This window comes from Pteropus medius, unplaced genomic scaffold (assembly GCF_902729225.1).
Source record: "Pteropus medius unplaced genomic scaffold, Ma_sr-lr_union100, whole genome shotgun sequence".
Lineage (NCBI taxonomy): Eukaryota > Metazoa > Chordata > Mammalia > Chiroptera > Pteropodidae > Pteropus > Pteropus medius.
Window position 1 is genome coordinate 3718948 of NW_024349797.1, and position 12333 is coordinate 3731280.

The 12333-nt window shown below is 39.1% G+C and overlaps 1 protein-coding gene across 16 annotated transcripts in view; it reads left to right on the forward strand.

Moving 5' to 3' along the window:
- The window catches only part of TTLL5 (tubulin tyrosine ligase like 5), a 221143-nt gene that overhangs the window by 107678 nt on the left and 101132 nt on the right, over window positions 1-12333 (forward strand). For 15 of the 16 annotated variants that reach the window (XM_039883837.1, XM_039883842.1, XM_039883846.1 and 12 more), the window contains one exon: window positions 10381-10535. The exons of the other annotated variant lie outside the window; for it this stretch is intronic. In XM_039883837.1, coding sequence (XP_039739771.1) covers window positions 10381-10535 — 155 coding nt within the window. The remainder of the gene's footprint in view (window positions 1-10380; window positions 10536-12333) is intronic. 16 annotated transcript variants of the gene reach the window in all.

The following is a 12333-nucleotide window of genomic DNA, read 5'->3' on the forward strand; positions in this document are numbered from 1 at the left end:
TTTATAGACAGTGAGCCCTTTGAGGGCATTTTCCTTTGCTGCCTCAGAACCTGATTCAAGGGTAGTACTCAATAAATGTGCTGATTCAGTAAGATACTTGATTGAAAAGGGGGACCATGTCCATTTTTTTTTTTTTTTCACAAAACAATGTACAAATTAGAAACACTAGAGAGGGGTTTTGCTATTTTTGTAGGGTTTCCCAGGAATGCTTTTGACAAATCTTGATTTGGAACTCCTTCTGGATTTTGGAACACTAAACGTCTTTATGTATATTATGTAAATGACAAAGCTCAACTGAGGGAAGGTGTTGAGGAGAACTTAGTGTTAATATATCAGGAACTGCAGAGATTCCATTTTTCCTAAGCCGTCTTAAAATTTGATTAATATTATAACTCTTATCTCCTGATCATTAGAATATAAATTTCTTGAGGTTCATTTATTAGCATTCAGGAATTGATACAGGAATCGAAGCTACCTTAGAACATGTTGATTGTTGTGACTTAAAACATTGGCTGTTGTAACTAACGATTTAATAAATGCTCATGGAGTGCTCTTGGAGGAGTGTTTAAAATATAACTGTTCAAGGATGATTCTTTTCATATTCTTGATTGAAGATGTTCTCTAATATTTCTCCAGTGGTCAGAATTGTTTAATATGTACAGATCTGGCACTTATGGTTTTTCTTTTCTTTTATCCTGAGGAAAACGCTCATGCTTCCTAGTCAGGGATTACCTTTTATCCTAGTAACATAGGCTAAAGTCAGGAGGAACTCGCCACAGCATTTCTCCATTCGGAATCATTCTTTTGAGAGCCCCGTGGTCAGGGAGAATGACAGTTTCTGTGACATGCTCAGCTGATCCAGTCGTATTCTGATGGGCCTTTGTATATGAACGACACAGAGAACGGTATTCTCAAGATAATATTGATGTAGTTCTGAGAACAGTATGAATGTAGATTTAAACAAATTTATCTTCATATCAGTCTGAGTGATTATTAACCTTTCTGGAGTCAGAGAGCCCTTTGAGAATTGAGTGAAAGCTATGTTCTTTCTCTTGAAAAAAAAAAAATGTGCACTCAAACTTAGAAACGTGCATTAATTTCAAACAGTTTATAGAAGTTCCCCTAACTAGGCTTCTTCTTGATGCCCAAGAACCTCTGAAAACTTTTAGGTAGCATATGGCCATTAATATCCATAAATTACCAAAAATGATCATACCAACTTCGTGATCATCTTCACTTCACATGATATATAAAGGTCCTCTCGATGAAGGCAAGGACTTTTTTTTCATTGTTCTGTCCTCAGTGCTCAAAAGAGTGCCACGCACGTAGAAGGTGTCCAATAAATATTTGTTGAATTAACGAAATAATCTTTTAAAACCCCATCTCTAGACCTCATCAGACAAGAATTATCTAAGATTTTTATTGCTAGAATGAGGAAATTGAGCTATGCCAAGATTGTAAGCTGCTTTGGGAATGCTGTGCCACCGATTTGCTCATGTGTTAAGCTATTATGAATTAATTTTTAATGTTGAATTTCTGTCTCCCTTGTGATAAATAAGATACATGAGATTTGCCAACAGCTTTAGTGAATGTGAGTTTCACTAAACGAATCTCAAATGCAGTTTCAGTGCCAAGAAGAAACTAATACAGTATACACATTCTGTGTCAAAGCTATTATTTCACCCATTTGAGAACCTTGCCCAAGGCTTCAAGACCAGGCAGAAATCATCTCTAAATTATTCAGCATAGTAGCAAGACCAACACTTATCTTTCACGATAGTCACTGATTATTTTATTTCTCCTAATTCCAAAACGGTCCCTCCCTTGTGGTTTATGCAAAAAGAGATAATTTGGAAACTTTTATTTTCTTGCTAGCCTTTCTCGTGACATTAATCACTTTTCTACTCGCTGGTAAAACTAACCGCTAGCTGGAGACAGGGAGTATGTGTGCAGATGTGTTTGTATGTGTTTGGGGATAGATGAGACCCACTTCCTTTTCTGTATAAATGTTTTTGTGCCTACTTGGGTAAGCTCTGGGGATACAGCAGCAAGTAAGATATAGTTAGTGCCTGTCCTAAAGAAGCATGTAATTTGTGGAGTGAGATAGTCAAATAGACCTGCAGTTATAATACAATATAAAATATGGCATGAAGCTCTCTCAACTCTACTGCTGTGATTCTAAAGTAGTTTAATGTTAAGGATGCTTTATAGCTGAGGGAGCTCGTCTATGAGAAATAAACTTGACATTGGGAAGTAAAGAGCAAGGCGGTAGCAACAAGATTTCAGGATCCTGTTGTGCTGATGTACTTTGAAGGACCTTCCAGGATGACTGGGTAAAACACCAGATAAACTTCTGGTTTTTCTGGTTGCAGGTTAGGGGTAATCCCTGCCTCTCCTGGCGTAGCTGTAGATACATGTTGTGTTTCCCCCAAGCAGCCAATGATAAACCTTGCTACTGTGTTAAGAAAGGTAAAGTCATGTGACAATCTGCAAGCCCTGGTCAGAGGAAAATTTTTGCCCCTACATTTTTAAACAGGTCATATTTATAGAAATGTAGAATTCTGTGGTCTGCCGTGAGTGACAGGTGCCTTGTCCCTAAGGGACCGATGGCATATGCGTATACAGAGGCAGATACTTCGTTAATGATTGAACTAGTGGAGGACTTCAGAGCTCACATATTGTTTTTTCAAGTATCTACTAAAATCTCACCATATTTAAATGTTACTGTGTTTGGTTTTGTTGTTCCTTGGTGGAGCTGGAAGTTACTGTATACATGGCCATTAAACACAAATTCTGGGGTCCCCAACCCTGGGCTGTGGACCGGTATAGGTCTGTGGCCTGTTAGGAACCAGGCTGCACAGCAGAAGGTGAGCGGCGGGAGAGGGAAGCTTCATCTGTATTTGCAGGTGCTCCTCAGTGCTAGCATCACCGCCTCAGCTCCACCTCAGATGAGCAGGCATTAGATTCTCATAGGAGCACTGGTCCCCGGTACCAAAAAGGTTGGGGACCGCTGCACTAATTCAGAGAGGACTGTGTGTGGAATCCAGGATTTCACAGTCACTAACTTGACTTTCAGGAGAAGGGTGCCCAAAGGGATCCTCCAGGTGGAAGCCTCCTCTTAATTACTATGAGATTTTTGGACCCAAACTCCTGAGGAGTCCTGAGCTTTGGTGACTTGTGCTAGACAATGTATGATCGATCCAATATCTTCTTTTGCCCACCAGGATTAAGGCCTAGACTGAAGCCATCTCGTTCTCCTCCTGGGTACCTTCCTCCCAGACCCACCCCCTAATATTGTTCCTCAAACCATTTTAGTGTTGAAAAGAGGCATGGAAGGATAAATCTAAGAAAGGTACATTTTCTCATACGGCCCTAGAACAAAGCTGGCCTCAGATGCCCACTCTTTGACCTTCCTTCTTTAATGGCAGACAGCGCCGTCTTGCCTTACCAGCTGCATGTAAAATGTAATGCAGAAGAGGACCGATCCAAAAAGAAAATATGAACAAAGAACACATGAACTCAAGAGCTTTTATCATCAGATTACAAATGTAGTTCTCTAGTTCTAAGGCCCAGCACTCTTCCTTAGCCTAGGAGGGAAATGAAGGGAGACCAGCAGTAGTATGTCCTGCACCCCAGCCTTATTGCTCTCACCAGACTGCTGTTATTCTCACTTTGTATTCTCCTTATTAGCCCCTTTTAACCAACCCCACAAAACAGCACTAGATTTACCTACCTGCACCACAGTTCTGATACAGCACTACTCAGTCAGAACCCTTGGGCAAGCTTTCTGTTGTCTAGTAGACCAAGAACAGAATCTTCAGTCTGGTATTTGAAGACCTCCCCAGGCTGTTAATCTGTTCTGTCTTCTGTTGCTCTAAGCTTTAGCCACATTAGACTATTTTGTGTTTCTCAGACATTCTTCCTTATGTGTCTTTGCATTACTTATGCTTTTTTGTTTCCAGCTAGGAACTACCTCCTCCCCCAAAACAGATCACAGCAACAGTGATCTAGTTAGATCTGGCCTCAGATCTTCTTTGGATACCGAAAGGTTATGCACTTGGCTTGGCATGGGGTGGGTATATTCTGAGAAGCTATCAGGGCAATTCCATCATACTTCAATTATAGCACTGGCGGCAGCACTGCTCTTAGCCAACAGCAGTAATAAGCAATAACACTGGGGCGGGCCAGCCACCGGAAATTGGCTCCCTCTCTGTGTTCCTCCTACCCACTTTTCAATCCATCACCTGTATTTATTCCCGCTGTAATTTAAACACCTGTCTAGATGGAATGCGTGCAATGTGTCCCTACCCCACACATTCAGATATTTGCTCACCTGCCTTATGCGGAAGGCTGGCTCTAAAATAAACAGTGTTTTGGTATTAAAAGAAAAAATGCACTGAGGTCATTGTAGCAATGGCCATGAAGAAGGGAATAGGAGTGGAACCTCTGGATAAGCTGCTCCAGGAGAGCGGGAGCAGAGGAAGAAGAGGGGTGGACCACAGGAGTGAAACATCTGCCTAAGTCTTCCATCATGATGGGATCCCGTGACTGGATTTTCCCACAGGCAATCATTCACTTAGCTAACCAGCTAGAGAAAGGCAGGGGTGGAAGAGTATTTAACAAGCTCATTGTTTTTTAGGCTTAAATGCCTTGGTTTATTTTTAATGACCACTGTTTCTCATGGCAGCATAACAAGTAGACTTGGAATATTTTGAAACTTGTTCTAAACTGTTTTATCTACTTTTGTATCCTTGGCATATTAGACGATTACTCATTAATGTTTGAGCATCCAAACAACATTGAGGAATAGTAAAACCTTAAAGTTCCCCCATAAAATTACTTTCTCTACTCCTTCCCTTTGGTTGTTTTATATCTTGCTCCTCATCCCATCAGGGCATTTCTGCTGGTTTTTGGAAGATCCTTTGAGCTTTATGAAGGAGAATCATTGAACGAATGGTTCCTCTTTCCTGTTCTCTCTTTCCCCCATACCCTAGATCAAGTGCTTCTCAAACATTAAGGTGCACGTGAATGACCCGTGGATCTTGTCAAATACAGGTTTTGGTTCACTGGGACTGAAGCTGGGTGGAGAATTAGCATTTTTAGCAAGCTTCCCGGTAGTGCAGACGCTGCTGGTCCACAGATGGAATTATTGGTTCCAGGCCCAATGGTACATGGCACTGGGAGTAACACAGTGGTTAAAACTAGAAGGTATGGGAGATTTTGCATCAAGCAGACCAGAAATTGAAACTAGGAACTGACATGTAACAGTTATGTGTTCTTGAGCAATTTATTTTACCTCTCAACTTCAATTTCCCCATCTACAGAATTGTCTTGAAGATTAAATGAGCATATATAGCTTAGAGCAATGCTTGGCAAAAACTGTGTATTAAGTTTAGCCATCATTAGTGCTAATACGTATTGGTTGTTATTATTACTGTTATTGTAGTGAACCTGAAAAGTTTCATATCTGCATAAAAATTTATTATGGTAGAACATTTTAGAGATGCAACACAGACTTGTAGGGTTCTTATATGTGTGTACTGTCTTTTGCACAGTAAGGTGTTGATATTCACTTATCAGTAAGGTATGTCCTTTGAGTCATAGTTTCAGTAATTCAAATGGGTTTTAGTTAAAAGTTATCTCATCTACCTTCCAGACCCCTTTGTAACCGAAGCCATGAATTCATGAGTTGGACAGCCTAGATTTAACAGTATAGACTGCGATTATTAGCCCAGAGAAGCTAACTGGCCCAGTGGCTACACATCCACTTGAATAGCCTCATACTTTTAACAAAAATGATGAGCCACCTATTTTGTGACTGGTGCTGTGTTTATGTGCTGTAAGCCTATCCTTCTTTAAAATGCTTTAGCAGTGGAATTTTAATCATCATTGCAAATCGGGTATATATAAGTGCCATTTTCCACTTACTCTTCATCTGATCAAAGTTGGTTTTATTATGTTACCTGGAGAAATATAGATGGATAGAGAAGATGATGTCACCTAGTGATGGCCACATTCATCATCCTTCTGTGCTGTTAAGGAAGAAACTCCTCCAGATGTGAACCCTAATTGGCTTATAGAGGTTGTTAAGGTCTGGTCAGTGCTAGGAGATTTGCCCTGCTCTTCAGTCTTCCCTAGTCAAGACAAGGTGCTTCTCGGGTTAAAACTGATAACTTGGGTCCATTTTAGTTCAGTGACTCATTCTGCCCATCCTGGGAAGCTAAAAGGAAGGACCAAAGGCTTTCTTAATTCGTTTAATCTAGAGATAATTTGCTTGGACCAAACTTTAGCTGGGCATAGATCTGTACACATAGGATTCATCCAGATCTGGTTGAAGCTCTCGAGCTGTGTTGTCTGGTAAGGTAGGTACTAGTCACATGTGGCTTTTTAAGTTATATAAAATTTAAAATCCAATTTCTCAGTCAAACCAGCCACATTTCACATACATCATAGCCCTATGTGCCTAGTGGCTACTGTATTGGACAGTGCAGATTATAGGATATTTCCATTATCACAATACTTTTTATTAGATAGCACTGTTCTAGAACAGAGGTTCAAAACAATTTTATCTCCCTTGTCATTTCTGATGGATTGGCTATGGCTTATCTGAAGGACTGCGTAAAGAAGATTCAGAGGCCATATCTAAGTGAGCCCCAAATTGTTTGATTATTTATTAGCAATGTATATCCTAGAAAGACAGAGCTGGATGACATGGGGTTAATTGTGACATAGGTGCTGAATGTCTCTAAGACAAAATCACAGAAGTGAGAACAGACTGTTTAGAGGGGCAGGTTATTATTAATAGAGACAGATTGATTGGTTTGTGTGTTTGTTTGTTTGTTTGTTTGTTTAGCAAGAATCCTTTGGAAAGAAAGATGAGAAACTTTGAAAGTTTTTTTTATCTCTTATCTCTCATTTAAATAGTGGTCACTTTTGCTATTTCTTAAAATAAATTAATAATGAATCTTCGCTTTTGTGTTGAAGGAAATCACAATAGCTACCAATTCTTGGTTTATCTATCTGTGAAATAAGGAATGGATATTACAGAAAAACCCCACCAAGTGTCCAAAATCATTTTTGTGTTCATGCCACATTTACTGTACCTGCTAAGAAACAAAACTGATCGAGAATGATTTCTCTTTGTTTTGCTTCTTTAATATCCTCTGGTGAAGGGTACCAAGTGGAACATAAAGTTTACAGGAAAGAAGGAAAAGCTGGGATAGTTTGGTGTAAGTTATCCTTTTATGTTTTCAGAATTTAAAGTTTGTATCTGATGATATTTTCAAAAATCTCTAATAATTAAGGGTAACTAGGAATATTTCCCTGCTAGTTTCAAAACTGGAAAATGGATTTTAAAATAAGGGTACCAGTTCTGTAACTCTTAGGTGACCTTGAGCAAATTACTTATCATAACCTCTCAGCCTTAATTTCTCCATCTTTGAAAGGGAGTATAACAGTATCTACCTCCGTGAGTAGTGGGTAAAGAGTGAGATATAAAATCTCACTTAAAAGGCCTGACACTACTGCTGTTAAGGACTCAAATGTTAAACCATATTATTTGGAAAACTTATACGACATGCACTTGGAGAACATTCTCTGCTAATCTTAGCCCTGCCACTTAGTAGTTATGTGACCTTATCTAATTGTTTACCCTCTCTCAATTTTAGTTTCCTCTTTTGTAAAATGAGGTAACAATAGATTCTACTTCAAAGGGCTTACTCGGGGTTAAAAGAGATAATGCATGTCAAGATAATGCAAGGACATCTAGTACAGGCACAGAGTGAGCATTGAGTAACTGTTAGCTATTATGATGAAAACGTGATGTTTATTTTAGGGGCAGCCTTGCCAAAAGAGAAGATTTCTCTTCTCCTTCTTAGTCACTAATCTCCAAACTATACAATTTATACTAAACATGCTAAGCATGTACATTTTGCTTGTTTTATTGCTGTTTCACTATAAATTATTAATAAGCTTTTTTAATTCAGTTTTTGGCACAACTGGTTGAGGTAGTAGTTGGAGAAGCTGTTAGCTATCATGCAGACCTTTCTCACTTTGTAGTATTTTAACAAGCTGCAAGCTCATGTCTGATTTGAAGGCCTGATGTTTAAGGCCAGGAATCGGGATGGGAAGAGAAGGGCTCATTGTGGGGCAGGAGTGAGTTCAGTCCTATGGAGTCTGTGTGCTTGTCTGAGAACCTGACCTAGGTTGCTTCTGGGGTGCAGGAAGAAGGCAAAGCTCTTTAAAGGCACCAGGGGCCAGAGAATACTGCCATAATCTGCCCCATATCTTCCCCATCCTTTAGGCAGCGCGTGTCTTCTCCCCCTGGTAGCAGCAGAAGGGGGTCGAATGACAAGTCAAGTTTGGCTCCTGAGACTTCTGAAGGTGGTTCCACATTGGAGGGTACAGCCTGAATGTCCCAGACCTCAACCTCTGCAGACACCAGAAATCATTCTCAACCTATAGAAAATGGCATTCTTCCCAATAAAAATATTTGGGTCGTTTAGTGTGAGGACATGATCCTAGGATATTTTTACTTATTGAATTCTATAACTAGGAATGAAGCACTTATACTGTTGCTAAAAATGACTTTTTTTGTTTCAGAATTTTCAGATTTTTTTAAAATCCAGAATTCTTCTGTTTGTAAATGTCAAAATTATTACATTCTTAGGACATTTTATAGAAGAATACTTTTCTTGAAATTTACATCTTACATCACTATTCTCTAGTGTCTTATGCTCAGTACCCTCTAGTCAGCTTCATGTCCTCCCTCTTTTCAGCATCCCCTGTGCATCTGATTTTGAAATGCTTCTCAAATTATCTTTTCTTTTCTTTTTTTTTTTTTGATTCCACTCTTACTACCCACATTTTAAGCTTATCACCTCTCTTCTGTATTTTTCATAACTTAAAATTTTTCTTTTGGATTATAAAGGTATTAACATGCCTAGTATAGGAATTTTGGAAAATAAGGTTAAGTGTAAGGGAGAAGATAAGTCACCATTCAAATAGATGCCATTTATGTTTTGGATTTTTATTTCTAGTCCTTTATAAGTGTGTATCTGTGTGTATATGTTTAAGGAAATTTGGATCTGCTTTATACATAGTTTCATACTGTGATTTTTGTAACTTGAAATATGCATGTTTCTGTGTCATTAAGTATTTTTCAAAAAATTCTGATGGGTACCTAATATTTCCTTTATGTGGAAGAGAAAAATTTGTTGAACAATACTGTTAACCATTTAGATCTCCTTTTTCAGTATTAAAATCAATGCTTGTTTCCAAACACTTTTTATAATATAGTGTAATGAGTAAGAGCACAGGCATTGGAGAACCAAAGATCATGGTTCAGATCCTAGTTCTGCCATTTATTCCGAGGCCTCAGTGCATTTCTGGGCTTCAGTTTCCTTCTTTGTAAAATGGAAATTATAATAGTACTTACCTTCAGAATTATGACAATTTAAATGAGATGCATATAATGTAGTCATTCATTTACGCAGAGCTTGACACATTGTAAGTTCTTTTAAATAGTACCCACTATTATAATAGTCACCATCATTAATCATATGAATTGTTTTTCAGCATAGTTCCTACAAGTTAGATTGTAGCATCAAAGTATACAAATATTTTAATAATACCTTAAATAATATATCACCACATTTATTTCTAGAAAGACTCTACCAATTTATAGTCACATAAGTAATATAAATACCTATCTAACCCCTTACAGTTATTAGGTGCTATGTTTTTTATTATGGTATACCAATGTAACATGCAAAAGTGGTATGTTGTAATTTGCATTTTTTTGATTGCTAATGGAATTGGCTAGTTTTAAATGTTTAATTGGCTAATAATATTCCTTCTCTATAAATTGTTTATTGAAGTCAGTGCCCTTTTTCTAGCGACCGTGCAGCATCTTTTTTCTTTTAAATCAGTTGAGTTCTTTCTATATTATAATAACTATCATTATTTATAACTAAAATATATTTAGCATTTAGAACTTTCAGATGAGGAAACAAGAGCCAGAAAGGCTCAGTAGTTTTCCTAATTTCTTAGAACCTTGCCTGGCACAGAGTAAATACGTAGTAAATTCTTGCTATTTTTGTTATTCATCTTTGTATTTTACAACACCTAGGACAGTATAATGCTTTGCACATAGTAGGAGCAAAATAAATACTCGTTAACTTATATTGACACTATCCACCCTCACTTCTGCTCTTCGATGTGCACAGAAGCCAGCCTTTAATGGGTGCCTTTGTCACAGCCACTGTTTCAGCTCAGATGAGTCAGCATCTCTTGGACTTAACTTGATTTTTCCCATATGTTTTTAATGATACTTTTCTAAAACTCTGTAAAATCAGGTTATTTCCCTCACTTCATTTCTAGGTAACAAACCTGAATTTGGCAAGTGGCGTCATAAATAGAAGCAGTGCTTCAACTCCCCCCACCCTTCGGCCTGTCTTCAGTCCTAGCGGCCCGTCATGGTCCATACAGTCAGACCCCCAAGCTCCCGAGAGCCACTCCACCCCTCCTGGAAGCAGGTATGTGAAAGGCTATGGAGCTAGCGTTTGGGTCACACAGGGATGGCCGGCCCGGGTCCTAAGCAAGCCATTCCCACCTTGAGCTCCCTGCACAGACACTGATAAGACAGGTGCCTTCCCCCACCTGTTCTAATCCTGTGGTACTTGAATATAGGACCCCATTTTACTTATAAGGTGGTTTGTGGCCAAATCAAATGGAAAGGAAATATCTGATACAGTTCAATAACTTCACTTCTGGGAGAAAGAACAAGAATTTATACTGTGTTTAATCCCTGCCTATAGCCACGTATTGACTTTGGGCATTTTCTGTCTCAATTCTTTTTGTATACCTTCTACTACAGTGTGTTTCAGTAACTTTGGACTCTTTTCTTTTGAAGGATGTATTTGTTTTTTACGTTTTCATCTAGGTTATCTAATTAAACTCAGGCAGCCTGAGTTTAATTAGATAATGTTCATGTGGAAAATGGGAAGGAAATTTCCTTTATGTAGTCAGGAGAAGTGACAGAGGATAAAATCCAAAGAGATTCAGGCCATAAGTAAGCAACTCCTGAATTAAAGAAACCGCTGTATTGAATTCTAGTCTCGATTCATATTTTAAGTCTCCCTCTAGGAAAAAAAATGCAAGAAGTGGGTTCCATAGTACACCTTGCTTTAGTGGCTATTAAATATGGGTTTAATTGCATCTGTTCCTGAGTCAAATGAGCTGGAGAGGAATGTGACTATTCTAGTGAAGTATTCTGACCAGCCGAGATATTGTTCCCGCCAAATGAAGAAACTGTGCCGTAGGTGTCCCGCTGAGTCCCCACCTCCTTGCCAGCACTTCCAGCCTTTGCCAGGCAGCCTTCTTTTAGTATGCTGACTTGCCTTGAGGTTGGGAGGGGTGACTAAAGACTTGGGCATGGAGGAAATACTTAATCGTTGTTAAAGTACCCGTGGATGTTAGAATTATTTCTTAAGGAACCAATGTGGGAAGCAGAGACTATGCCCAGGAAACAACATAAACACATTGCATCATGCTCTGCTACGGTGTCTTTCATACCAGTAATTATTGTGGTCAAGGGTGAAAAGAATCATCTCAGTTGAGAATTACAAATAGCTGAAGACTAAGAGGCAGGACTTTTAAAGACAGGACATCCTCTAAATATTCTATTTTCATTTTATAATCAGAGCCTTGTTTCTATGGAAAACATTTTCACTGCAATCTTGGATATATAATCTATATGACAAAGCTATAGCTGTTTTCCATACTATAAACAAAATGTAAAAACTTCACATTTTTCGAAGTAGAATTTTAGCATTTGTTATGCTTGTAGATAGAATGAGGGACATTTTTTCAAATAAATAATAGAGCCTTCTCTTGGTGTAGCACCTGTTAGTGCTGCGACACAGAAAGATGAGGGATCCATCAAAGTCAGGCGGGATCTCGAGTCCAGCGCTGTGGGTGGACTAACCCCAGCCAGACTGCGCTCGAGAGCTATGGTAGAACGGCACTTTATACAATCGACTTCAGAGCCACTGGCACCAGAGAGCAGCCCCCACAGAGTCCCCTGGTCTCTTTCCAGGATTGTTGCACCCATGTCAGTCCTCTCTTCACCTACTCTTTAAGCTTAAGGGCCAATTTGTAGGTTTCATTCCAGTCCAGGGTAGCCCTGGGAGATCTTCCTCTGCCCCTAGGTAACCTCTGGTTGCCAGGATAGCCTGGATGCTCAGTTTTGAGAGTTCCAGTTCCATGTGGAACTCCCAGAGGTACCTACTCTGAAGCAGCCCTAAAAATTCTCAGAGGTCCTTCCAGACCTGG